Raw genomic sequence first — 26,875 nt, 5'->3', positions numbered from 1 at the left:
ACAGGAAAAGAAAAAATGGTGGACAGAAAGAAACAGCACAGATATGTTTTCTGCAATATGCAGTATACAAAGATAAACATGTAATTATATGACCCTTAAGTTGTGTGTGCAGTCAACATGAGTGTCAACCACCAAGTAGGCATGTGATTAACACTTCTCCAATTGATTTCCTGGTGTTTCATCAAAAAAGTGACAGTATACACACACACATACTTTACATTTAACATTTGTGTACTGAAAATACCTATATTGCCTATATACTATGTTGGCAAATGAGTTTAAAGTGGTACATGATTTAGTCTTTTACATGGATGGTAAAGCGCTGGCTCAAAATAAACCAGACCTGTACACATATTTACATTTTCAACTGGTTCTTTACTAGTTATTTACCAGGACTGGAAGAGTCTATAAAATGTGGGCATGTATTTTTGGAATAGCTAGCTATTTTATTGTAATTATTTTATGTGTATATATTAATTTGTGTGTCCCTAGAAAGGCTTTTTAATATATATATATACATCAAAGGCTGCGTTAACTGTAATTCTTTAGAAAAAAATTTATCAGTGACGGAAAAATCTGAAGGCGTCATTTTGACAGACTTAATAAAAGGGGTCATCGGGTGCCCATTTTCCACAAGTTGATATGATTCTTTGGGGTCTTAATGAAAAATCTATAATATACTTTGCTTAAAAATTCTCAATGGTTGTGTTAAACAACACCTTTTTTACCTTGCCAAAATCAGCTCTGCAAAAATCATCCCATTCTGGTCAAGGCTGCTTTAAATTCAAATAAGCTCTGCTCGCCCCACCCCTCTCTTCTCTCTGTGGAGTGACGAGCCTGTTTACTTTAGCCGCGTTTAGCCGCTAAACTTGCTAACTAGCACATTATTAGGAAAGGCGATCGCAAAGATTCATAAAAAAAACCCTTATACTCACTTCTGCTGTAGGTGAAGCTGGGTCATGAATGATTCACGCGAACATAGACGGATATATGTAGATCGGGAGGCGCATTCCCTTCACAAACAAACATAATTTACTGCATCTTCAGCAGCTCAGATGTCGGGAATAAATGACGACCACTATGTTCATTATTACATCCAGCAACACAACACCTCAGTCGCTCAGTTCTTGTCTAACTTACATCCTTGCTCCGGCATCGAAACATTGAGGTTTGACTGTTACAACTGATCTGAGGTAAGACGCTCATGTCAGTCAACTATCCTGGGAGCGGCCTCTGTCTGTGTGACGCCACAATGACAGGCATCTGAGAATGGCTCGATTTGAAAAAGGGGATATTATTTTTACAGATTAATTAAAAACCACTGAATGAATTTTTACCATTACAGGGTAGATTTGTACATACACTGCCAACACACATTAATGTTCAAACAGCATGTAAAAGTGAACTTTGCTTCACTTCAGTGTGGCAGCAGAGCAGGGGATACAGAACAAAAACAAATCTATCATGAATGTTTTCGTATGGGTTTGATTACACACAGGCGAGTAACCAGAAGCTACAACAATCTATTACGCCACACTAAAGAGTGCCAAAGCGGTATTTATTGCTTGAATTTCCTAAGGAAATTGACAGAATTTGAAATCTGAAACTTTTCATATCAAAAGTAGCACAAAGCCTAGCTTATTGCTACTTATTGGAAGGAAGAGGCACTATGTTACAGTCCATTCATCAACTGAAAACAGCATAGACCAAGAGATCGACTGTGATTTAAGAATCGATATTGGTTAATTAAAATAAGAATGTATTCAAATTCAGAAATTTATTTTTTATTTTACCCAATCCTAGCGTATTTTTTAAACATATATATATATATATATATATATATGTATTTAAACACACATGTATATATATATATATATATATATATATATGTATGTATTTAAACATATATATGTATGTATATATATATATATATATTATATATTTATATATATATTTTTTTTTTTTGAAAAGCCTTTCTAGGGACAGGAAATGCAAATTAGCGCTTGCTAAATAAATAAATAAAATAAATATAACTGACTTAAAAAAATAAACCTAGGCTGAGAAATAATTACAACTAGCCAGTGTTCCCCTGTAGTTTTTTATTTATTGATTTTTTTTATTTTTTTTTTATTTATTTATTTATTATTTATTTAGTGTACATCCAGGGGTACAGCAAGATAAACAAAAATGCAAAAAATAATCATAATATTAATATAAAATATAATGAATGAAATAAAGTTAAAAACATTCAAAAGTTTGCAAATAGCACAGATAAGACATTTTACAACTTTCTTATTTTTCAAATATGAAATAGATTTTGGATATGGTTGAACTTTTCTGTCTTTAAAATTAAAATAAAAGTTCTAAAAATGTACAAAAAAACCATGATGTGATATCGTCATGAAACTAGAGAAGATCGACGCATGGACACATGGCGAATGAGCCCTCCTGTGTTTTACCAACAAAATAACGGTAGTAGTTAACCGAGAAATTGTTAAATAAGATTTGAGAATCTAACTAGGTTACGTGGTAAAAACAAGTATCAATGCAGCTCTAGGTTAAAACCAAAACTTGTAATCTAGGCGATCATTAACCCAGCCTTCAGGGACTGGCAGTGGACTAAACCATTTCTCTGACCAAAGGTGGATTACAGGGCGTTGTACTATTAACCGTTTTGAGTTAATCTCGTCAAACCGGATGTGCAGTAACATAATACTGTTCCACAATATCCTATAGTATTGTTCAAGAAGTATAAGAAATGTATAAGACTAAATATTTTTAAACACGCAAAGTATTGTTCGGTTTTAGACCCCTATGATTAAACCGCATTTTGCATGCAGTGGCCCAGCCGATCTCACCTGAGTTTCGGGTTACACTTTCATACTTAACTGCAGTAGGAAACGGAAGGCGCACCTGCGTAAGAACAAACAGCTGCTTTAGCGACACTTATTTGGAATTTCTTACATACTTTTGAAGAAGTTAAAGTTTAAAGCTCATATGTTTTAAAAGAATTTGAGAAGATATGTCGCAGGGTATAATCTTTACCCTCTTGTTGTTCACAGGTAAGGGCATTGTTACGCTAATGCAGTTTTGTTTTCACTTCTTTGTCAGTTAACGTATGTGTATGGAGAAATATCAACAGAGTATCATATTTTATGTTATTACAGCGCTAGAATTCATGAAGGCCATGTGAGCCTATTAGTACATATAGGATTTGTCAAATAATTTACTAAAATAAGTATGCAAAGGCTATAATCGTGCTAAAACCTGTATCTAAATATCAGATATGAGTACAAAAAGGCTACAAATCCGTTTTGATGTATACCTCAGGTATTTACACATTGTGCAATGGTTCCACTTGGATGGTTGTGATTCATATTGGTGTTGCTTAAGTGCATGGTGTTTGTTGTTAAGGGAATAAGTAATGTGGATTGTGTGGGAGGTGCTCATGTCGTATTCACACGGAAATAGTTTCGGTCAGACATTATGAGTCACATTCTGTGATAAACTCTTTGAAAACTAACACTAACATACAAACTGATGTCATAATGTGATGTCACATGTGTGAAAAATGTTTGTATACCCTTTCTTAGTAATCCCTAACAGTGCTCAAAAAGGCCTTTTGGAGTGTTTTTGAAATGAAGGGCTTTTTAGAGGCCTGTCATTGTATCGGTTTTCAAGGTATTATTAAACAGTTTTGCTTGAAAAGACAGTTTAATTGTAGCTTCTGTGAAAGACTATTGTTCTTTGGCCTGTATGTTAAGGGTTTTCCTTTTCCTTTCAGGTCTAACAACAGGAATATGTGTATTAGTCAGGCATGCACTGTCACACTTTTTGTTTACAGCTAGCAGTACTTCCTAATATAACTATAATCCTCAGAGAGTTGTGTATGATGAGATATTTTCTTCCTCAAAAGTGTTTAAACCAATTATAAAAATACTGTTCTAATTCAGAATTTTTTTCTAAAATGATACTTTTCAGATTCGAGCAGCTGTTGTTTATAATTTTAACTTGTATTCAGCACTGAACGTTTATTGCGATTTTAGTCTCTTAGTGCAAATAAATACAGCCTCTCTCCTGACTTTGACAGCTAGAATGAAGATTTAAACACAGCTATTATCATGACTCACTGGTGAAAAACTAGTCATTTAATTGATTGAAAGATCTTTTTCAAGTGGACCGCTTGCTTCCTGAGCATTCAAAACACTTTCAACAGGTTTAAGCCTAAGAGGAGTCGGTTTATTATTTGAATAGACTAAAAATCTGTTTTTATGTGGTTCACCTGGTTTATTATAATCTGTTCCCTTGTGTTTAAGAAATACTTTTTACAGAGCCTTTTAATGCACTATGCTGTCTTTTGAGTGGTTTGAGTCTTTGTTGTTACATGAAACGACTTTTAGTCTAGTCTGGATGGTATTTGATCTCCACTGTATTCCTAATTCCTGTCTAGGATATCGTAAATCTCCCTGTGTTTCATTTATTTGTGGATACTGTTATATTCAAATGTGTTTTCTCTCCCATAGGCTTCACCACAGCCATCAATGTGGTCTGTCCTTATCCACGATACGTGGTCATATTATTCCAGCCGGTCACGCTGCGCTGTGATTTCAGTACCACGGCTACAACCCCGCCGTTGATCACCTGGAAATACAAGTCCTACTGCAGAGACCCGATCCAAGCTGCGTTAAACCCCAGCAGTGCGGACAATGCCATCGCTCAGTCCAACCCAAACTACAACCCCAACATTGAGTGTGCGGACAGCGCCAGGACCGTTCGCATAGTGGCTTCGAAACAAACGGCCGTCACGCTTGGGAATGAGTACCAGGGCCGTCAGATCAGCATAACAGATAGTAAGTTGACTTTACATTATAAAAGTATGTTATTTATTTATTTAATATTTGTTTTTTATTCATATTTTATATATATACATGTATAATTTGTATAATTGTAAAGACCTGTAAAGGCTGTGCTAGGTTTTGCCTGGCTGCATTTAATCTCCCATAAAGACTTCAAATATGTTAAATCAAATTTATTATATGATTTGAATACCTCTAAATTGTCAACTATTTTATGTTTTCTAAAATATATAGAGGCGGACCTTAGCATTGTTCAGACGGCGTGGGGTGACAGCGGCGTGTACGTCTGTAATGTCGCCTCAGCCCAGGACCTTTCAGGGAATGGCGAGTGTTATACAGAGCTCATTGTGCTTGGTAAGTGTATACCTTTTCACAAACTCGCATTGATGGACACCCAAACATTTCAGTGTGTGATTTTTTTTTTTTTTTTTTTCTCACAAACTCAATCACAAAATCACTTGTTTGGATTTTGTTGTGTTTGGTGGGTCTTTGCATATGTGAGGAATTACGGCTGTGTTTGATCTCTTAAAAAAATTGTTGGTGATTTTTTTTTTTTTTTTTTTTTTTTTTTTTGTGTAATTATTGTGTTTGTGATACATATTTTTAAATGATATGCTGCCATTTAAAAGTTTGTTTACTTGATCAAAAATACAGAAAAAATAGTAATATTGTGAAAAATTATTACAGTTTAAAATAAATGTTTTTTTATTATTATTTTAATATATTTATAAAAAAAATAATTTCGTCCTGTGACGCAAAGCTGAATTTTCATCAGCCATTACTCCAGTCTTCAGTGTGACATGACACTTCAGATATCATTCTAATATGTTGATTTGTTATCAATGTTAGAAACAGTTGTGCTGCTTAATATTTTTTTATAACCTGTGATTCTTTTTTTCAGGATTCTTTGATGAACAAAAAGTTAAAAAGCGCAACAATTATTCGAAATCGAAATTTTATCTAACAATATAAGTCTTTGCTATCAATCAATTGTTTATTTGTCAGTTTAGCACATCCTTGGTGAATAAAAGTGTTAATTTCTTTCAAAAAAAGAAAGAATAAATATTTGCTGACCACAAACCTTTAAATGGTAGTTTATAATTGTTACATTTCTATTTTAAATAAATGTTGTTCTTTTTACCTTTTTATTTATTAAAGACTTCTAAAACTATCACAGGTTTCAACAAATTATTAAGCAGCACAACTGTTCAACAATAAATCAGCATATTAGAATGATTTCTGAAGGATCATGTGACACTGAAGACTGGAGTAATGATGCTGAAAATTCAGCTTTGCATCACAGGAATAAATTAAATTTTAAAAATATAATCACATAGAAAACACTTATTTTACATTGAAAAAATATTTCACAATATTACAGTTTTTCTGAGTTTTTGATCAAATAAATGCAGCCTTGATGAGCATAAGAAACTTCTTTAAAAAAAAAAAAAAACATAAAAAATCGTACTGATCGCAAACCTTTGAACGGCAGTATATATGTGACCACTGACCTCAAACCCAGTCATAAGGGTCAATTTTGTGAAAGCTGAATAATTAAGCTTTTCATTAATGTATGGTTTGTTAGAATAGGACAGTTTTTGGCCGAGATACTTGAAAATCTGTAATCTGAGGGTGCGCAAAAAAAAATATTAAGAAAGTTGCCTTTAAAGTTGTCCAAATAAAGTTCTTAGCAATGCATATTACTAATCAAAAATTAGGTTTTGATAAATTTATGGTTGGAAATGTACGAAATATCTTTATGGAACATGATCTTTACTTAATATGCTAATGATAATTTTGACCCATGCAATGTATTTTTAGCTATTGCTACAAATATACTCATGCTACTTAAGACTGGTTTTGTGGTCTCTGCTTGGAGGTTCACTGTTTGCTGGTGAAGGATTGAAGTTTATTTCTTTAATGTCAAAGAAAGCAATAAAATATTGATAAATGCTAATATTAGTAATAATAGCAGCAGTAGAAGTAGCGAAGTCATTATATTAACTAAAAGGCCAGTTTGTTTTCTCTTTGGGCCAATGCCGTAAGGCCTTTTTCAGTAATTATGGCTTTGTCTTTCTTTCACAGAGAGAAAGTCAAATACTACAGACCTGCTGCCTGGCATTGATTTACTGATCATGGAAGGTAGAATAAGTGCTTCTTTCTAGAGGCCTGGTTCAGTTTGGAGCTAAGCTTGAATCCTTCACCAGCCACAGTCGGGTCTTTTTCATTAAAGCCTTAGACTAGAAAAACAACAACTATAGATCTTAGAGGAGAAGATTTTTTGCTGCATAAACAAAGTGGCGATGTGATGGAAGAACAGTGTGTTCAAAATGTTGTGGTGGTGTGTCCCTGAACGTTGTGTCCTTGAGCGTCCAGTCGATAAAACATTTTTACAATACAACCTTTTGAATGAGCTGTACTTCTGTCACAGCCTTTTTTAAATTTGTGTCAAATTAGGTATGTTTTGCACTCCGAATGATGGCAGTTGCTAATTATCATGCAACGTATTTGACTTCTTATTTCTTATTGGCATTCTGTGGTTAAATATCTGTGCATAATGCCTGAAACAGCAGTTTCATATCCAGTTTCATATCTCTGTCATCACTCCACAACCTCTTTCTACTCACACAATAAACCAATTTCAGCTCAAAACAATATTAAGGATCCATTAATTTATTTATTTAGTAAGCGTCATGCAAAAAAGCGGGGCAGTTTACAGTTAGTCATCTGACTGTTCATTATTGCACACTTAGATTTGCATAAACCTGTAATTTGTTTGAGATTGAACAAATGATGATCTCAACTGGAAAACTATTGGGTTTTATTTTGATGGTTTGTTTTTGTCCATCAGATTGTGGAATAGTTTCTGAGATCTGCTTTCGCACATGAGTCATGTTGTGTCTGTGCATGTAGGATGTTGTTTTGGTGCATGCTGGAATCAAGCCCTGGCAGAGTATTGTGAGGCAAAACCTGTCCGGCTGGTTTTTCTTTATGTGTGTCAAATACATTTTTTTTTTTTTTTTTTTTTTTTTTTTTTTTTTTTTTTTAATTTTCGCTTGGTGAACTGACAGGCATGTGCACACATGAAGATGAATGCACCCATCTCATGACATTTTAGGGATGAGGGGGAAAGTACCAAAATAAGTGATGAAATGGAAATATAATCTCATGAAACAAAGCCAATATTGCATTTACACGTTTTTATTTTCAATCTTTTCTGTTTAATGCCCTCATACTTCTGTTTAGTGTCTGATGCAAGACGTTTGCCTATTTCCCCAAATTGTTCACTGTTTTTTGTTCTTCTCCAGACTGGTTGTTAGTGGTGTTGGTGGTCCTGGGTTTTCTGCTACTGTTGCTCCTGATTGGTATCTGCTGGTGTCAGTGTTGCCCTCACACCTGCTGCTGTTACGTCAGCTGCCCCTGCTGCCCGGAGCGCTGCTGCTGTCCCCGTGCACGTAAGTCCACAATGCATTTAATTCCATTTCCCCTTTTAGCCAACAATGCCCTGTTTAGGAAGGATGAAAGTAACCCAGTAAAAATTGGTCAGTGTTATTTTCATATTATTTATATGTTATTGTAGGTTTTATTAATTTATTTTGGCTCTTATTTTTAAAGTTTTAATTTTAGTTTAATTTTCAGTAAGTTTGCTATTTGTTTTTGACATTTATTAGTTTTTTTTTTTTTTTTTTTTTACAGTTATAATTCCTTTTTAGGTTTAATTAATTTTTGCTTTAGCTTTAGTTAAGTTTTTAGTTTTTAGTTCAGTTTTAGTTTTCTCCAGTTAGTAGTAAATATTCTAATTAAAATTTTTCATTAGAATTTTCAGTTGGTTTAAAAATATATAATTCAGTTCAGTTCAGTTCAAGTTTAGTTGTATAGCGCTTTTCACGATACAAATTGTTGCAAAGCAGCTTTACAGAAAATTACTGATAATTTCTGTAAAGCTGCTTTGTAATTACTATAATGTATGTTAATTACATATTATGTTGAATTAATCAAAATGTTAAAAGTATTATTATTATACTATATGTAAAGAGAAGCCTCCATATCCAGTGCCCCTTTTATGCCATTTCCAATATTGCCTTTCATGCAGTGTGTAACGTACAGTTGAAACATGTTATTTTTTTTATTTAGTACTGACCCGAGTAAGATATTTCACATAAAAGACATTTACATATAGTCCAGAAGATAAAATAATAGTTGAATTTATAAAAATTTGCTAAACATTTTGCCTAAATATCATATATTTTTTTTACTTCTCTGCTTCTCTAATCTTGGGAAGTTCAGTGCGTGATTCGCAAAACACTTGCTCTTGAAAGATGACTCAGTACCCTGAACTACGGAACTATGGCAATGGGCGTATCATTTCTGACACATGCTGTACGCAGTAGACCAATCACAACAGACTGAACCATCTGACCAATCAGAGCAGAGTAGATTCACAGAAAGGAGGGTTTAGAGAGACTGAATCTTAGAACTGCTTCAAACGGATCGTTTGAGTATCGTTGGAAAATGAGGTTATATTGAATGCATATTTTGAGAAAATGAAAGTGTTTTTTTGACCTTGCATGCATGCATGTAAACGTATTGTGGGAGACTTCCAAAACATATTAGGAATCTTAAAAATGGCATAATAGGGGCACTTTAACATGAATGTAATGGTATTGTTGTTTTAAATTAATAATTGTGCTAAATTAACTTCTTTGCAGTGTATGAAGCTGGAAAAATGGTAAAGTCTGGTGTCCCCAGTCAGTACGCAGCCACTGTCTACGCCCCAAGCATGTACGGCCAGCCAGCTTATGGAGCTGCACCGGGCATACCCATGCTCCCTATGCCAGTGGGCGTCGCTGGTCATCCTTCCAATGGCTATGGCAGAGACTTTGATGGAGCCAGCTCAGGTAGACTCGTCCTCTCTTTGCCTTAAAAACAGCAGTTTAACAACATTGCTTTTACTTCAATAAATGTAATTGGTCGATTATTTGTTTCTCCCGCTACAGTTGGTCATGGATCTCAAGTGCCGCTCCTGCAAGACCACGATAGTGGAGGAAGTAAGCAAGAGATCTTCATTACGTTACTATATTGAACCATCTAAAACAGGGGTACCCAAACTCGTTCCTGGAGGGCCCATGTCCTGCAGAGTTTAGCTCCAACTTGCCTCAACACACCTGCTTGGAAGTAGCTGGTACAGGTGTGTCTAATTGGGGTTAGAGCTAAACTCTGCTGCAGGACACCGGCCTGCAGGACCAAGTTTGGGCACTCCTGATCTATAACATATTTGAAGGAAAAGTTCACTTTCAGAACAAAAGTTTACAGATAATTTACTCACCCCCTTGTCGTCCAAGATGTTCATGTCTTTTTTTCTTCAGTCGATAAGAAATTGTTTTTTTGAGGGAAACATTTCAGGATTCTCTCCATTATAGTGGGCTTATGGTGCCTGCGAGTTTGAATTTCCAAAATGCAGTTTAAATGCAGCTTCAAAGGACTCTTAACGATCCCAGCTGAGGAAGAAGGGTCTCATCTTGTGAAAAGATAGGTCATTTTCTAATTGACAATTTATATACTGTTTAGCCTCAAATGCTCATCTTGTCTAGCTCTGCGTGAACTCTGTGTATTTCGGTTCAAGACATTTGGGGGTATGTCGAAAAACTCCCATCTCATTTTCTCCTCCAACTTCAAAATCGTCCTACATCGCTGCAGAAGTACTGACTTTTTGTTCTGGAAGTGAACTTCTCCTTTAAGTGAATTCATCCCTTTGAAAAATTCTGTTTTACATCTGATGTTGGTATCTTTTCAGCCCGTAGTGGATACCGTGTTCAGGCCGACCAAGATGGAAACCCAACTCGGGTGCTTTACTACATGGAGCGAGAACTGGCCAACCTCGACCCAAGTCGCCCAGTGAACGCTCCAGGCAAATACAGTCGTCGTGAGTTCTGGAGATGGGCACTATCTTTCACTCTGAGGGTTGGGTTTGGAAGTGGTGCTTGACATGACTTACGTAGGACATGTTCCTGGATCAAGATCCTTAATGAAAAGCATTTAAATCAACCAGTTTATGACAGGATTAGGAATTCACAAACATGTCCTACTTGGGTGTGTAAAAGTCCACAGGCAATCTAAAGGAAACAAACTCAGTTGAAACTCTGTTTCCTGTAGATTCTCTGTTTTTCCAAGGTTGGGGGTGATTTGTAGGTGTTTAGTCTTTTAAAACCTATTCCTACTGTTTTGGTCTTATTCTGTTTTTCCCATCTGTCCTCCAGTGGATGGTATGAGCGAGGTCAGCTCACTTCACGACGGTCCAGACTCTCGAAATCGTGGTCGGGCCAGACCGCCTCAGCTTACCACGGTGTACGATGATGTGGATGAAAACATGAGCACCATAAGCAGCGTCTCTCAGCATGCCCGACGGGACGAGCCCAGACGGGGACCTGACTATAGAGGACGTGCACGCTCCATGGAAAATTTGGATGATATTAGCCGCAATTACAGAGATAGAGATGACTATCCACCCTCACGCCGAGACGGTGGGGCTAGAGGCGGCAGAGGGTGAGTTACTGAATCGTATTGAATTAGCAAAATTAAAGGAGACACAATATGCCCCTTTTTACAATATGTAATATAAGTCTCAGTTGTCCCCAGAATGTGTCTGTGACGTTTCAGCTCAAAATATCCCACAGATTATTTATTATATTATTTTGAAAATGCATATTTTAAGTGATAACAGAAGAACACTGTTTTGGTGCATGTCTCTTTAAATGCAAATGAGCTGCTGCTACCCGCTTCCTGTTACTGAATCGGACTGTGCCTTTACAGCTTGTATCTTAGATACTCTGCTAGTAAAAAACATCTATTTGGTTTTAATTATCATGTCTATCGTGCTGAAAACATGCATTTTAAACTAAGTTCTCTTTCATGTCATATTGTGCTTAAACTGTCAAATACACACGAGTTTACATTAAAAACACATGAGTTACAAAAACAGTATTATTATAATAAGATCCCCTTTGTACATCACAGTGTGAAATCTGAGCTGCTTGTTTTTTCACATGCTTGGTTACTGGGTTGTCCTTTTTCAGGTTTTCTGGGTTGGTAGATGCACTGGGGACCCAATTATAGCACTTAAACATGGAAAAAGTCAGATTTTCATGATACGTCAAATATAATGCATTAAGTCCTTCTTAACCCTTGACTTTCCTTCATCCAGTTCGGATGACGAGTGGAGCAGCAGTGGACGAGGATACGACCGTGTCTATGATGACCGTCGCCGTCGTGATTACTCTCCTGACGCTCGTCCTCGGCGTGGAGACTCGTTCCGTGGGGCCGGCTTCCAGGGCCGACGCAGCCGTAGTCGTGATGACCTGACGGATCTGGAGCGGAATCGTGGCCGTGGAGGTCGGGACGCATATGATGACAGCTTCCTGAGGGAAGCTATGGAGAAGAAGAAGCTGGGCGAGCAGCAGAGAGGCCGCAGCCGCGAGCGACTCGACAGCGAGAGCGACCGTTCTGACCGCTACAGGGGGCCACACGGCGGACCGCCACCTCTGCCGCTTGCCCCGCCCTCAGGAAACCCTAATCGCCATGGAAACCATAGCAACTTCCCACCTCCTCCTCCTCCCTATGTTGAGGACACTGACAGTTTGGCGTCGTCCAAGAAGAGCAACTTAAAAAAGGTAAGAGAGCCAGATTCCACAGTGTTTATTAAAATTTACAGGTTTGTCAAGCTGGTCTTTAATATCAAATAAACTACAAGTTTCTATCACTGTTGTTAACTAAAACTAAACGTATTAAAAATCAATTAAATATCAGTATTTGATTGGAAAAACAAAACATTTTGAACAAAAATTTGAAAATTATGCCATGACAGCTCAAGTAATTAAACTCAAGTACTAGAATGATTAAAACCGAAATAAAGATGAATTAAAGCTTAACTGAAAAATATTTTTTAAAAACCCTATTTAAAATGACAAAAGCACAAAAATGACTAAAACTTAAATCAAAATTAACATAAAAATAATTTCTAATAAATCTTCTAATAGTATTGGTGTCAATTTTAGTATTAAGATTATATATCATAGTTAACATTATTAGCTAATGTAACTTTCTTATAAAGTGTTGCCAAATTACTAAAACTGAAATGAAGATTAATTAAGGCCAAAAAAAAACTAATTAAAATGACAAAAACGCATAGCAAAATTAATAAAACTTAATCAAAATTAACATAAAAATGAAAATTATGAAAATAAGACTATTTCTAAAAAATGTTATAATAGTATCGGTGTTGTTATTATCAGGGCTGAGATACTATTATTAATACTGTTAATAATTTTTATGTTTTGAATCAGTTTATTTGTATTTTATTTTATTTTATTTTATTTCAAGTAACAAATTATATATTTTTTGTTTCAGTTAACTATAATAACACTGAATGGTATATAAACACTAAAATATATAATATATAAATAAATTTTTACCTGGTTGAGTTGAAATTACATTAAATTCCGAAATTAAATTACAGCATAGTGCAACTGATCAGTTTTTTTTTTCATAGGACAATACATAATTTGTTTTAGAATAGTATGTAAACAATATTTAATGACAATATTGAATTCATTCAATATATGTAATGGTGTATACATTAATAAATATGAGTAAGAATATTGGTGCAAAATGTTAAAATATTCAAAAAGCATGGTGGAGCAGTGATACAATAAAGAAACAAGTATCCTAAACAACACATGGGATATTGGCAGCTCAAGGGAGACCACCAACCGCAAAATTGTATTTAGTTAGTCAGTTACTTAGTTAGCTATTTTACACTATCTGTCTCGGTGCAGAGTTCAGTAAGTCAGGGGTCAAGGGCCCTGCTGGGAAAAAACTGGGTCATGCTACCATGATTAAAACAAGCTTCCATCTTTAGTGAAAACATTGTAAAAAGTAATGAAAGTAAAACATTCTTCTATTTTTGTAGACATTTTCCCCACTGTGGAAATTCTGCAGATCTTTTTTCTTTGTCAATGCTAAGTTAAGCTCAGCACATAAAGATACAGTGCTTTAATATTCCGTCATGTTATATTTTTTATGCTAATACAAAGTTCTGCTATGTTTTCTCTGTCTAGAATGGAGCTGTGAGCAGAGAAAGTCTGGTGGTGTGACATTCAGGTGGAAATGATGTGCGTTTGTGTGTCAGTGATGCAACTGTGTGTGTTTCCCCTGCCCTTTTGTCACTTATGTATGTGTTGTGGCTTGAATGCTGAGAGGAATTTGTGTTTATATTCAGATGTTTTGAATTTTTATGGGATATTTTAATGATTAAGCCACAAATAGTTCAGATTATTTTACTAAAATGCAGACTTGTGTATAAACATGAAACAGCTGATGAACTTTTTATGGTTTTGTTCCTCCCAACAGCAAGTACTCAAAAAATATAAATGCTGTGACACTCATCAGCAGTAGTTTTTACTGTGTGTAAATAAGTCTAGTTCTGTATTTTAATAGACTTTTAAAAGGTTTTCATTTGCATCATGAAAAAATATGAACAGTAGAGCCTTTCGAGTTTTCAGGTATTGATTTTTAATTATTTTAATGTAACATAAAGAAGCGATCTTTGTATGGACTGAATTCTATTACTGTGCCTGTGGTCTGAGGCATAAGTGGGTGATTATATAATGTTGTACTTTTATTCTTTTTTAATGCACATTTACATTTTACAAATGCAATAACTTGTATGAAATACCCCTGAGTGTGCTATTCTTTTTAATTTGCTTTTTTTTTATACATACAGTATGTGTAATACTCTAATCTCAAAATTTGGTCATACAGTGGTTTGTTATTTTGCTATTTTTGTACAGCCAGTTTTTCAATAAAACTTTTCTATTGTATTTATTTTTGTCTTGTTATGCATCAGATGTGACTTTTTTTTTTTTGTTTTTATATTGTTTGGTGTTTTTGAATTGACCACTAGATGGCAGTTTACTATCCATGTACATGCTAAAATCATATGCATGTGAAAACTTTTTTTTTTTTTTTTTTTTTTTTTTTTTTTTAGCACTGAGCTGAGGTGTTTCATTTGTATGTTTGCAATATGAATATGCTTTCAATGTCATAACCTGTTCTTGTTTTAACAGCCAGTTTAGAGTCATTGGTCCTGTGCATTGCTGTCATTACGTACTAGAAGCCACCGTTTTAATTAATACGTATATACAAGACTGCTTTCTTTTAGGTTTTCTTGTGCTGCCTAGTGGGTTTAACAGAAAAAGCATCTTCTCTAACCCAGATGGAGAAGAAGGGCCAACAACTGCCTCTGTCTCAGAGTGAGACGTACTTTCTGAAATCCAACGTTGGTGGCCTGCCAAGATCACAGCGGAGAGGTAGCCATCGAAGCTTTCATCCATCTGGTGTCTTAAAGCAGCCATTCCTTCAGATAGTCAGGACGTTAGGTGAGAGCTACTTAAGAATCAGCATCAGCAAAAGGGCAGCAGACCCCCACAGTTCAGACAGCTGTTTAAAAACACATCTCTTTGTACTCAGGTGGTCTTGTTCAAAACATCTGAGTAATAAACGGTTTTCTCTAACTATTACATTGCAGGGTTGAGTGTTAACGCTGCGTGAGAAGCATATTCAATCCCACCGATATAAAGAAGAAGAGTAGAACAGCAACGACTTGAGGTATGAGATTTAGTAAAACAGGCTAGAATAACTCACTAAATGATCATTCTTGCAAATAGTTTCTATTTGAAATACAGTAACACTTGTAGTGATTCAGTTTGCTGCAGTGGTGTTTTTCTATTTGTAAAACTGAGGCATTACTAATCAGAGTGCTAATGTGAAACCACAATAACAATCATGTGTCAGTGGCACATGCCATCAGATAGAGAGGGGTGGCAGAGAGAGAGAAAGAGAGGCAGGGTGGGAGGGTTTGTGATTCAATAGGAAAAGAGACTGGCATTGCTCTTGAGTTATCGGCATTCTGTCTGCTTGTTTACACTGAAGAACGTCTGATAAGGTAAGCCTGATCTTTTTAACAGCAGCCATACGTGGGGTCAAGAAATGTTAGAATGTGTATTTGACATTTTACAATTAAGTAGATTTTTTTTTTTTTTTTTTATACTACAATTCATTTTAATTAATTTAATATTTATTTATTTTTCTATTTTTTTTATTAAAAGTTAAATTATGTATTACTTATGTTATTGTTTAACTTTACGAAATCCACTTTTTTTAAAACACAAGCTGCTTGGTTATTTGGTTATTGTTGCATATATCTAAGCATCAGATTATATATCAGAGAAGTATGTTTATTCTCAAAATAATTATGTGTCTAAACCAGTAAAATGAATCGAGATCTCATGTTTTTGGTCATACAAATGATTTCATCTCTAAAGTAGGATTATAATGTTTGCCAGTTTCTCTCTTGGCTACCTGCCAGTGAATCAAACCCCACTGTGGATGAATGTCCAATAGTTTCTGGAGATGTGAAATGTGTTGTCATCTGGCATTTGCACTTGTCCAAGTGCACAATATTAACTGTATGACCCATTACTCTCAGTGCCAGCTGCCTTATTTGCAATTTCTAGTGTGTTTGTGCACTTGTATACTATTAATGAATAGCATTTCATGCTTTGCAAAAGCATTTGTGCACTTGACCCACACTTAATCATGCACCGATGTCTTTGTTGTAGATTTTAAACCAAATGGTGTTTGCTTTAAAGAAATACAGCATTAGGCCTACACTTTCAGCAAAAGATCTTACTGTTCAAAATTAAGTACTGTTCATGGCACTTGTTTATAATTAATGCGATTACTTTGTTAGGACACCTGTGTGAACTTCATGCATCCACTGAAAATAGCTAAAAGTGACTTTATTTGTAGATACCATTTGGTTTGATATTTATCTAATGCACTGTCATCTTTAAGTGTGGATTAAGTCTCTAAACAGATTTTGAGCTCACTAGGCTTGTCCATAATGAGCGTTATGAAAAATATATGGATTGATGTTTTAAAATGCATCAGTTTGTGTTGATTCTACGCAAGGCTTGGTTGTCAACGCACTGTTTTCTTTTATGAAGTTGTGCAAACATGCTTGAAAACAATGGAGATTATGATAATCCTAGTTACTCATGATCAATATTTCCTGCTGTGCTTTTATTCGATTTGAGTAAATATTCCATTAAAACGGGCATCTGTGATGGTGTGATAGTATCTTTATCCACCATCCTCATTGTTTTAGGTCTCTAATTCTGACCCTGTTTCAGACAGGAGTCATTAATTGCCGTCAGAGTCACCCTGTTCCATGACTCCTCGTGTCCCATTCTCCTCTACCTTTCTGTTGTGTCACAAACCATCTATACTGTCCGTCTCCCCAAAGACAATAGGAGGACAATGAATCCTTTTTTTCCCCTCAGTGCTCTCTGAGTGCCCTCACCCCATATCTACAGCAGGGCGAGAGCTCAGGCCTCCAGGCACGCTGACCTCATGGCTCGAACCAGAGGCCTGCTGTGGGCCGGTGTGTGACTGGTGTAGTGTAGTGTGATCATAGATACAGCATTAATGAGGAAAAGCCTGACTCATGTGGGTGTAAGACTAGTATGGTAGTGTATAATGTTACAAAAGCTTTCTATTTCAGCTAAATGCTGTTCTTTTGAATATTCTTTTTATTAAAAATTCCTGAAAAATCTACACAACTGTTCAACATTGATAATAAGAAATGTTTCTTGAACAGCAAATCAGCATATTAGAATGATTTTGAAGGATCATGTGACACTGAAGACTTGAGTATTGATGCTGAAAATGTAGCTTTGATCACAGGAATAAATTACATTTTAAAATATATTTAAATACAAAGCAGGTATTTTAAATAGTAAAAATATTTTTACAGTATTGCTGCTTTTGCTGTATTTTGGATCAAATAAATGCAGGCTTGGTGAGCAGAAGAGATTTAAAAAAAAAACATTTTTGAATTATACTGTTCAAAAACTTTTGACTGGTAGTGTATATATACATATATAATGCAATTAATGCATCTTAGATATGTATTCATTATGGCTCGTTCAGACAGAACGTTCTTCCATTCTGCTGCACTACTTTTCCATTGTTTTTTTTTTTTTATGTGAACACATGCTACGTGGATGTGTTCGATCACTACGCTCATGTCTTTTGGTGAGTTTTGCACGTGACACTGCATTCTAAAAATGCAGTGCTAAAGTTAAAAATCAGTTCAACTTTTTTTTAAAAAATGCTTCTCGAGGCCTTGTTTTTCTCCTCATTCCACTGCCCACTTTTCACATTTTTTTAAAGCAAAAATGCTTTCTGAATGGCCCCTTAATTGCATTAAAGGAATAGTTCCCCCAAAAAATGATTTTTTTTTTGTTATCATTAACTCACCCTAATGTTGTTCCAAACTTGTATAAGTGTCGTTCTGAACACAAAAGAAGATATTTTGATAAACCAACCAATTGCTGGTCACCACTGACTTCTATAGTAATAAATAAATAGCGAAATAAATACTATGGAAGTCAATGGGGACCATCAACTGTTTGATTACCAGCATTTTCATAATATCTTCTTTTATGTTTAACATATGAAAGAAACTCATACAGGTTTGAAATGACATGAGGGTGAGTTTGACATTCACTTCACCATCCCAAAATAAAAATTGTCATCATTTATTCACTGTTATGTCATCCCAAACCTGTATGCTTTTATTTCTTCTGTGGAACATAAAAGAAGATATTTTGATGAATGTTGGTAACCTTTAATCTCAAGTATTTTCACACTCACATCCTCCTGTACATTAGTGCTTAATTATGAATGTAACATCCACGAGAAAGGCAGTGAAATGGGAAGTGTGAATGGGTGATTGTTGTGATTTTTAAGACAATTAGCTGTGCGCATCGACTTCCCTGTGTTGTGCGGTGTCAGGCTCCAGCCTGGCCGTTCTGTTCTCTCCCCGGGACGGCCTAAACAATAGCCACTATGTACAGAAGCACGAGGGGCAGGAGTGTGTGTGTGGTGTTTGTCGAGGCTCTGGAGCATTTACGTCTATTCTGATTGACTTATTTCTCTGGTCTACTGTTGTAACTGGAATAACTGGAACAGTGTGTTTTCATCAAGACAGTTGGACGCAATGCTGTTTACTAAATTACTTTAAGCTTGGAAATGACAACTCAAGGCCCTCAGTTGTGTTTGAGTTTCTGTTAAGTTAAATGTGACTTCAATCACATATTTCTCTGTTTTCGGTGATGTGCAGTGGTTAATAGTAAAGTAGCTTTTGTAGGTAGAACACTCTTAAAAATAAAGATTCTTAATTGGCACCAATGGTTCTATAAAGCACCTTGAACATCCACGGAACCTTTCAAATACAGAAAAGGTTCTTAGTTGAAAAAGGTTCTTTAGATTTTTTAAAATGTTTTTCAAAATGTTCTTTTAGGAACTGTTTACTGAAAGGTTCTTTGGGGAACCAAAAATAGTTCTTCTATGGCATCACCTTTATTTTTAGTGAACCAAAAAGTTTGTGGAAGCCAGATTCAATGCACTGAGGCTTTCAAGATCTTAGTAGACAATATGTTGATTAGAAGACCTTAAAATGATCTCAAGAACATCCAAGGATGTTTTTTGAAGATGGAATGTTCTTGATGTTCTATTTTAAAGGTTTGATGTTCATTAGATCTGTTAAATGTTCTTTAGATCAGAATTTTGGGTTTTAGCAAGGGTTTTATCCGCAATTCTATACACTCTTAAAAATAAAGGTTCTTTGTTGTCATCAATGGTTCTATGAAGGACCTTGAACATCTATGGAACCTTTCTAATGCAGAAAAGGTTCTTTAGATTTTTAAAATGTTCTTCAAAAGGGTTCTTTTAAAAACTATTTACTCAAAGGTGCAAAAACACCCTTTTGGAACCTTTATTTTTAAGAGTGAACCAAAAAGTTTGTGGAAGCCAGATTCAGTTTTCTAGTTCCATCTGTGCATTGGTGCTTTCAAGTTATTAGAAGCCGAAATGTTTATTAGAAGAACTTAAAATGTGATCTCAAGAACATCCAGTGAACTGTTTTTAAAGGTTCTACAGTGGTTTATAAAGGCCCAACTTCTTGTTAAAAGCCATTTTTGCCTTTTATGGTTCTTGAGTTACTTATGGAATGGTTTTGGAGATGGAATGTTCTTGATGTTACATCTGAATTCAAAAGTTATTTTAATTATTTTTAGAACTTTGTAATGTTCTTCAGATCAACATTCTTTAGATTTTAAAAATGTTCTTTGTGGTTCTTTTAGGAACTGTTTACTGAAAGTTCTTTTGGGAACCAAAAATGGTTCTTCTATGGTATCACTGCAGGGTTTTTTTTTTTTTTTTTTTTTTTTTCAACTATTTTTAAGAGTGAACCAAAAAGTTTGTGGAAGACAGATTCAGTTTTTTTGGTTCCATCTTTGCGCTGATGCCTTCAAGATCTTAGAAACCAATATGTTGATTAGAAGATAAAAAAAAAAAAAAAAGAACATCCAAGGAACTATCTTTAGAGGTTCTACAGTGGTTTATGAAGACCCAACTTTTTGTTAAGAGCCATTTTTGCCTTATATGACTCTTGAATTACTTATGGAATGGTTTTGGAGATGGAATGTTCATGATGTTACATTTGAATTCAAAAGTTCTTTTAAAGGTTTTAACTCTTAAATGTTCTTCAGATCAACATTTTGAGTTCTGGGTTCTCTTTTGCAATTAATCAAGTTTCCAACAAGGGTTTTTAGCTGCAGTGCTTCAGAAGAACCATTTTGGGTTCCCTAACAAGCTTCAGTAAACAATGAATTTTTTTAGTGTGAAGAACATTTTAATAATCTGAAGAACCTTCTAATGGAATCGCTTAATGGATGTTCACTGAACTGTAAATGCAAATTAAGATCTAAACTATGATTACAACATTAGGCTTATTAGGTTTACACGTTTAAAAATAAAGAAACCAAAAGTGTCTATAGAAGAACTACTTTTGGTTTCCCAAAGAACAAGTCTTAAAAGTACAATTTTTACTTAGTATGGAGAACATCTTAAAAAGAACTTTTTTCACTATGTAGAATCATTTGTGGAATGCAGATGCTCATGGATTTTAAAGATTCGTCCTGAAACTGTAGATTCCACTAAATAACCTTTTTTTTTTTTTTATTTTTATAGTTCTTTGATTAACAATGCATTTCAAAGAACCGCTTTATGTCCCTCTCCAAGCGGCTGTCTAATGTAAATGCTTGCATTCCTCTCATGTCATCCAGTGTCAATGATGCATACTCGCATGTGGGGGCATCTTCATTCTCGGTTGCATTGACCTAGGCTATGAACGCTGCCATATCCATGCGCTCTTGGCCAGGAGGAACAGTGCAGTGCATTGTGGGTTGAGCAGAGTGGGTGTCCGTTTATGAATGGCCTGAGTGGACAGAACAATGCTCCCTGCTCTGAGCCTCTGACATTTTCATATAGAACGGAGGAGTTGAAAGGAGAAGAGAAACGAGCCCACCTCCTCCTCCTCCTCCTCCCCCCGTCCAGCCCGCCCCGCCTGGAGCATGGTACAGAAGGTAGCAACAGAGGCCTCCGTCCCATCCGTATGTGTGCGTGTCATTGTGAGTGTTTGTCATGCTACGGTTTTTCTCTGCTGATTAATGCTTGATTTGAGGCGAGAAGGTCTGGAAACGTTAGATTGGTGAGTCTTATTGCATTTCAGATCATTTTAGGTGGTTTTATTGTTGTCAGTTATGTTAGATGTGACTATATGGGGTATTTCAAATGTGTTTTGGTGCATAGTTAAGTTTGTAAGAGTATATTGGATATATAGCGAAACTAGAGAAGTAAATCAAGGCTGTTGTTGTACTTCAAAGATTGTCATGACGATAACAAAAATGTGATGTAAAAAGAGTTGCTCAGGTACAGAAGTGGAGGGAATAATGGTTCAGTCATGCATGGTTATGTGTCATGCTGTGCCAACATTTTCCTGCCAAACACCTCAATCACTCACTTGAACGACGTAGTGGGGCTTCATCACATCCCACTGTAGGTCAGCAGCAGAGTGGCGTGATGTTGGATTTGTTCCGGATTACTCATAAGCATACTTTGCTATGGAACAACAGCTTTTGTTTATTGCTGACAATTTTAGCAGAGTTGATTTTGCTTAATTTTGAAGATGTTATCTGGGTTGTTGATTAAATTCATGGAGCTTGGGGTGTTTTTATGGAGTGGAGAGTCAGTAAGCGAATGATGACATAAAGACCATGTAATATAGTACAAGATGCTCTTATACTCTGTTGGATTGTTTCATGCCCAATAGTCAAGGATAAACTTTAATAATCTGTTTCCTTGAGTCTTATATGCTTTATGTCTTCTAGATGCTCTTATTATTGAACAGATTTTGGGTTGCAGTGTTCTTTGTAAATTGAAGTGTTATGATGCTGCATGACATGCATGTAAATGATGGCATTGGGAATCAAAAACTGTTTTGAAAATTGAGGAGTAACTTCAGTGGATTAGCATGGATTTTCCCCAAAGAGGGTGGGACGGCCTAGCCTACTAAATTGGACCGGGGCCTCTGTCTTCACAGTCTGAATCGTGGACAGGAAGCTGCTATGTAGTGAAGGTAGACTACTGAGACTGCCATCTGCCCCTATGGCTGTGGAATATTTATCTAGAAGGCACAATTGTTATGTTTATTTATGCAAGTATATATTCTATTAAATCCAGTTTTATTTACTTTTTATTATCTGGTGATGTTTACTATATTTTACTATATAATTTTTATTGATTTTATGTAATAAAGTTTTTAAAAATGTAGTAATTATTTTATATGAATTTAAATTAAATTTAAAATTAAAAATTAATTTAAAAATTAAAAAAAAAAAAATATATATATATATATATATATATAAATAATAATTCATATTACTTGTCTTTTAAATAAAACAAAAGTAATTTTTTTTTTTTTGCTAATAAGACAAAAGTAAATTATTTATTACTACATATCTGTGTATTTATATATACTATTACTATTGTTTTATATAAAATAATGAATATTACTTTTGTTTTATTTAAAATGACACACACACACATGTATATATAGTACATTAAAATGTGTATAATTTTTATTTTTTAGTAAAGTATTTTTTATATTTTTTTATGTATATATATACATACATTATATGAATAAAATGATTAATATTTGTTTTATTTTAAATTAAATATATATTAAATATATATGTACACACAAAAATAGATATCTATTAATGAATTCATAATTAAATTTAATAAAACATAAATTTATAAATTAATAAAAAATAAATGTAATTTAATCAAACAAAAGTAACTTTATTATTATATTATATACATATATATATGTGTGTGTGTGTTTGTGTGTGTGTGTGTGTGTGTGTGCAAAAAAATAATTTTGTATATTTATATAATATATAGATGTATATATGTGTGTAAGTATATATATATAATTTTTTAATATAACAAAATTTATTTACTTATAATATAATATAATAATTTACTAATTAATATATATCTATTTATATACACATACACATAATAATACATAGACATACCATTAAAAAATAACAAAACAATAAAAAATATGCATTTCATTCAAAAGCTTCAATAGAGAGTCTTCCCATTTTTGAATTTTGTGGATGGCAGCACTTCTGATTCAGGTAAACTTAATAACGCAACAGGATATTGTTACAAGCAGCGGACATTTTGACAATTAGCATCCCCCATCCTGGCAGCGCGCTTGTGGGTCCTGGCTGTGGGTGGGCTGCTTTCTGAAATTTTACACATACCCGAACTGGATCATTTTGAATCTGAGCGACATTTACGATCTGACTCATCGATGGATTGCTTCTTACTTTAGCCATTTATGCATTATTGACTCGCTAATCTGCGAGCTGCGTGAGCTCTGTTGAGAGCTTTATTAATTATCCCAAAGTTGTTACTCCAAACTGAAATGATCTCCTGGTGATGATGCTGACAGTTTTATCTTAGTATATTGTGTGTTTTGACTCACAGGCGTTTGTAATCCCTCCCACTGAAATTATGCAAGCTACTGAGAATATGCCCTACCAAGTGCACATTTATAAACACTCTCAGCCATACTCGCTTATACAGCAAACAGTGTGGGAGGGCCAGCAGTCCTGTTTTTTACCACCATCTGCTCCTCTGGTAAATTTAGAGGGCGCCCAGGCTTATGGATGCAGGGCGCGTCACAGGCTGACAGAAGAGCATGCTGTGAACAGACCTGTTCTGAAGAGATCTATAGCGCAAGGTGCACATTTATACAGAGCCGGTTAAAGACTTGAGTGATGTTTAAAGGCGCAGTACGTCATTTTTCTTCATTTAAAATACATAAGTTAATAACACTCAATTATGTTCATTACTTCAGTTATACATAAACTAATGCAGAAAATGTTTTGATGAAAACTGTAAATATCAGTGGTCTAATGAAAACATATTTTACATGGAGCGGGTTGCCTCATGGGGGCGGCCATTTTAAGGTCACATGACCTGCAGAATAACACTCATTTCACTAACCGCCGTGTTACTGGACTCTTTTGGATGTTGAGTAAATTATTCAGCGAATTGCTCATACTGATTCGCTTTTGTGCAATACTGCATGCATACAATTAGGCGTCAGCTTTCAGTTTATAGTTTACAGTATACTGTGTAGAATTTACAGTATACAGGGTATTGTTTACAGTATAATTTATTAAATTTATGATTTGCAGTATACTTACGTCACCTTTAAATGGTGCACGGATGGGATTTTTCTGTATATATGCGGATTTCTGTATTTTCCAACCTAAGAAAAAAAGATGGAATTATTATTATTATTATTATTATCATCATATTTTGCAGTACAACAACAATATATTTATACAATAAATAATAGTAATATTTTTATTGATTGTTTTGATTGCAAAATAACTATTAGTAGTAGTAGTAGTAATAATAATAAATACAATGGTTATATTTCTTAATTGTTTTGTTTCAATTAAATAAACATTAAAAACATGAATAAAACATTTTAAATAATTTGAAAAATTGTTATTATTACATTATTAAACATTTTATTTTACAATAGAAAAAGCAATATATTTCTCGCATAAGTAATATATATATATATATATATATTATTGGTTTAATTACAAAATAACAATATTTCTTCTTTTTCTTTCTTATTATTAATTATTTACATATTTTATTTTACAGTACAAACACAATATATTTACAGCATAAGAAATATATTTTTTATTGATTGGTTTAACTACAAAATAACAATATTTATTATTATTATTATTATAGTAGTAGTAGTATTAATGCTTTTATGTGGTGATACAAAATAGGAATTATTATTATTATTATTGCTATTATTTACATATTTTATAGTATAAATTATAGTATAAATAATATTTGTTTATTGATTTGCTTCAATTTTGTAATTTAAAATATGTGTCATTATTATTAAATATTCTTTTTATTTTACATTATTAAAAACATTAAAACATTAAAAACATCATTAAAACATTTTAAATAATAAAACAGTATTTTAATAATAATAAAATAATAAAAGTAATTATTATTATTATAATAATTATTATTATTGTAATTATTATATTAGTATTAGTAATAATAATTAGCAGTAGTAGTAGTAATAGTATTAATGTTGTATAATATTGCAAAATAGGAAATATTATTATTATTATTATTGCTATTATTTACATATAGGGCTGCACGATTAATCGCACAATGTCGTGAGGCGCGTTTAGTCAATGAAGCCGGTACTTTGATTAGTAGTAAAGCTCCATCACGTGCGTTCAGCTGGAGCGGCAGGTAATACACAGAGCCGTAAAGCACTGACAAGCTACACCAAAATCGCGCTCAAAATCGAATTCGATTTTGCGCACGATTTGGCGTAGCTTGTCAGTGCTTTACGGCTCTGTGTATTACTTGCTCTGTGTACTGAACGCACGTGATGGAGCTTTACTACTAATCAAAGTACCGGCTTCATTGACTAAACGCGCCTCACGACATCGTGCGAGTAATCGTGCAGCCCTATTTACATATTTTATTTTACAGTACAAAAGCAATATATTTATAGTATACGTAATATATATTTTATTGATTGGTTTAATTACAAAAAACACTGTTTCTAATAGTAATAATAATAACAATAAATACAATACAATGGGAATATTTCTTTATTGATTTGATTCATTTTGATCATTTAAATTATGAAAAGAATATTATATAATCATCATCATCATCATCATCATTATTAATATTTTTAAATTGTTTCAATCAAATAAAAAACATTAAATATATCATTAAAAAAATTATATAATGAAAATGTTATATATAATATGTATAATAATAAAAAAAAATTATTATAACAATATAGTAGTAGTAATAATAATAAGTACAAAATAGAGAAGACACAGATTTTTGTTTTTATAGTAGTCTATAATTTTCTAGTTGGCTGATAGCTGTTTCCGACTCCCACTTATATTTCAAGCAGCCCATTGGAAGCACGAGACAGTGCTGTACATCATGGCTCCAGTAGCACATGGTTTGGGATAAACAAACTGCTCTTTAATATTAGACAGATTTCTCACTCCCTCACTCACAGACACTCAAACACAAACTTTTCATTGAGTGAGGGATGCAGTAGCATAGAAAGGTCATTCAGCTGCTTTACTGATGTAAGACACACATTGCAATTTAAGTGTGTTGGCATGTGCTATGCTATTCATGTGTGTGTGTGTGTGTGTGTGTGTATTAAATGGGAGGTGGTGCTTCACAGTGTGTGTGGGGTGCTGTGGCATGTCGTACGTCTTTATTTCACACAGGCTCCCTGTTGTGCATTCGTTCTGCACGGCCCCCTCCATCAACTATGGGAGTCCCCATGGCAAATCTCCATCACATAGTATTCTGATTTCAACCAAACAAAATTTTTCTAACAATTCTAAATAAACTTGGACACACAAACTGGGTCGACAATACCATTA

At 34.3% G+C, this 26,875-nt stretch overlaps 1 protein-coding gene across 4 annotated transcripts; it reads left to right on the top strand.

The window, feature by feature from the left end:
• The first annotated feature begins 2,879 nt into the window (after window positions 1-2,879).
• Window positions 2,880-14,731, top strand: lsr (lipolysis stimulated lipoprotein receptor). Of its 4 annotated transcripts, none has more exons than XM_051129980.1 (11): window positions 2,880-3,062; window positions 4,524-4,850; window positions 5,091-5,210; window positions 6,942-6,998; window positions 8,165-8,311; window positions 9,566-9,754; window positions 9,854-9,904; window positions 10,651-10,764; window positions 11,114-11,399; window positions 12,058-12,523; window positions 13,970-14,731. In XM_051129980.1, the coding sequence occupies exons 1-11, from the start codon at window positions 3,023-3,025 to the stop codon at window positions 14,003-14,005; spliced, it is 1,833 nt and encodes a 610-aa protein (XP_050985937.1). In that variant the 5' UTR covers window positions 2,880-3,022; the 3' UTR covers window positions 14,006-14,731. The 4 variants fall into 4 exon arrangements, with proteins under 4 accessions (XP_050985937.1, XP_050985936.1, XP_050985939.1 ...); XM_051129979.1 differs by having other exon boundaries at window positions 10,651-10,779; XM_051129982.1 differs by lacking the exon at window positions 6,942-6,998.
• Window positions 14,732-26,875: the final 12,144 nt, after the last annotated feature.

This window comes from Labeo rohita, chromosome 15 (assembly GCF_022985175.1).
Source record: "Labeo rohita strain BAU-BD-2019 chromosome 15, IGBB_LRoh.1.0, whole genome shotgun sequence".
Classification (NCBI taxonomy): domain Eukaryota; kingdom Metazoa; phylum Chordata; class Actinopteri; order Cypriniformes; family Cyprinidae; genus Labeo; species Labeo rohita.
This window is presented reverse-complemented; position numbering and strand designations above follow the sequence as displayed.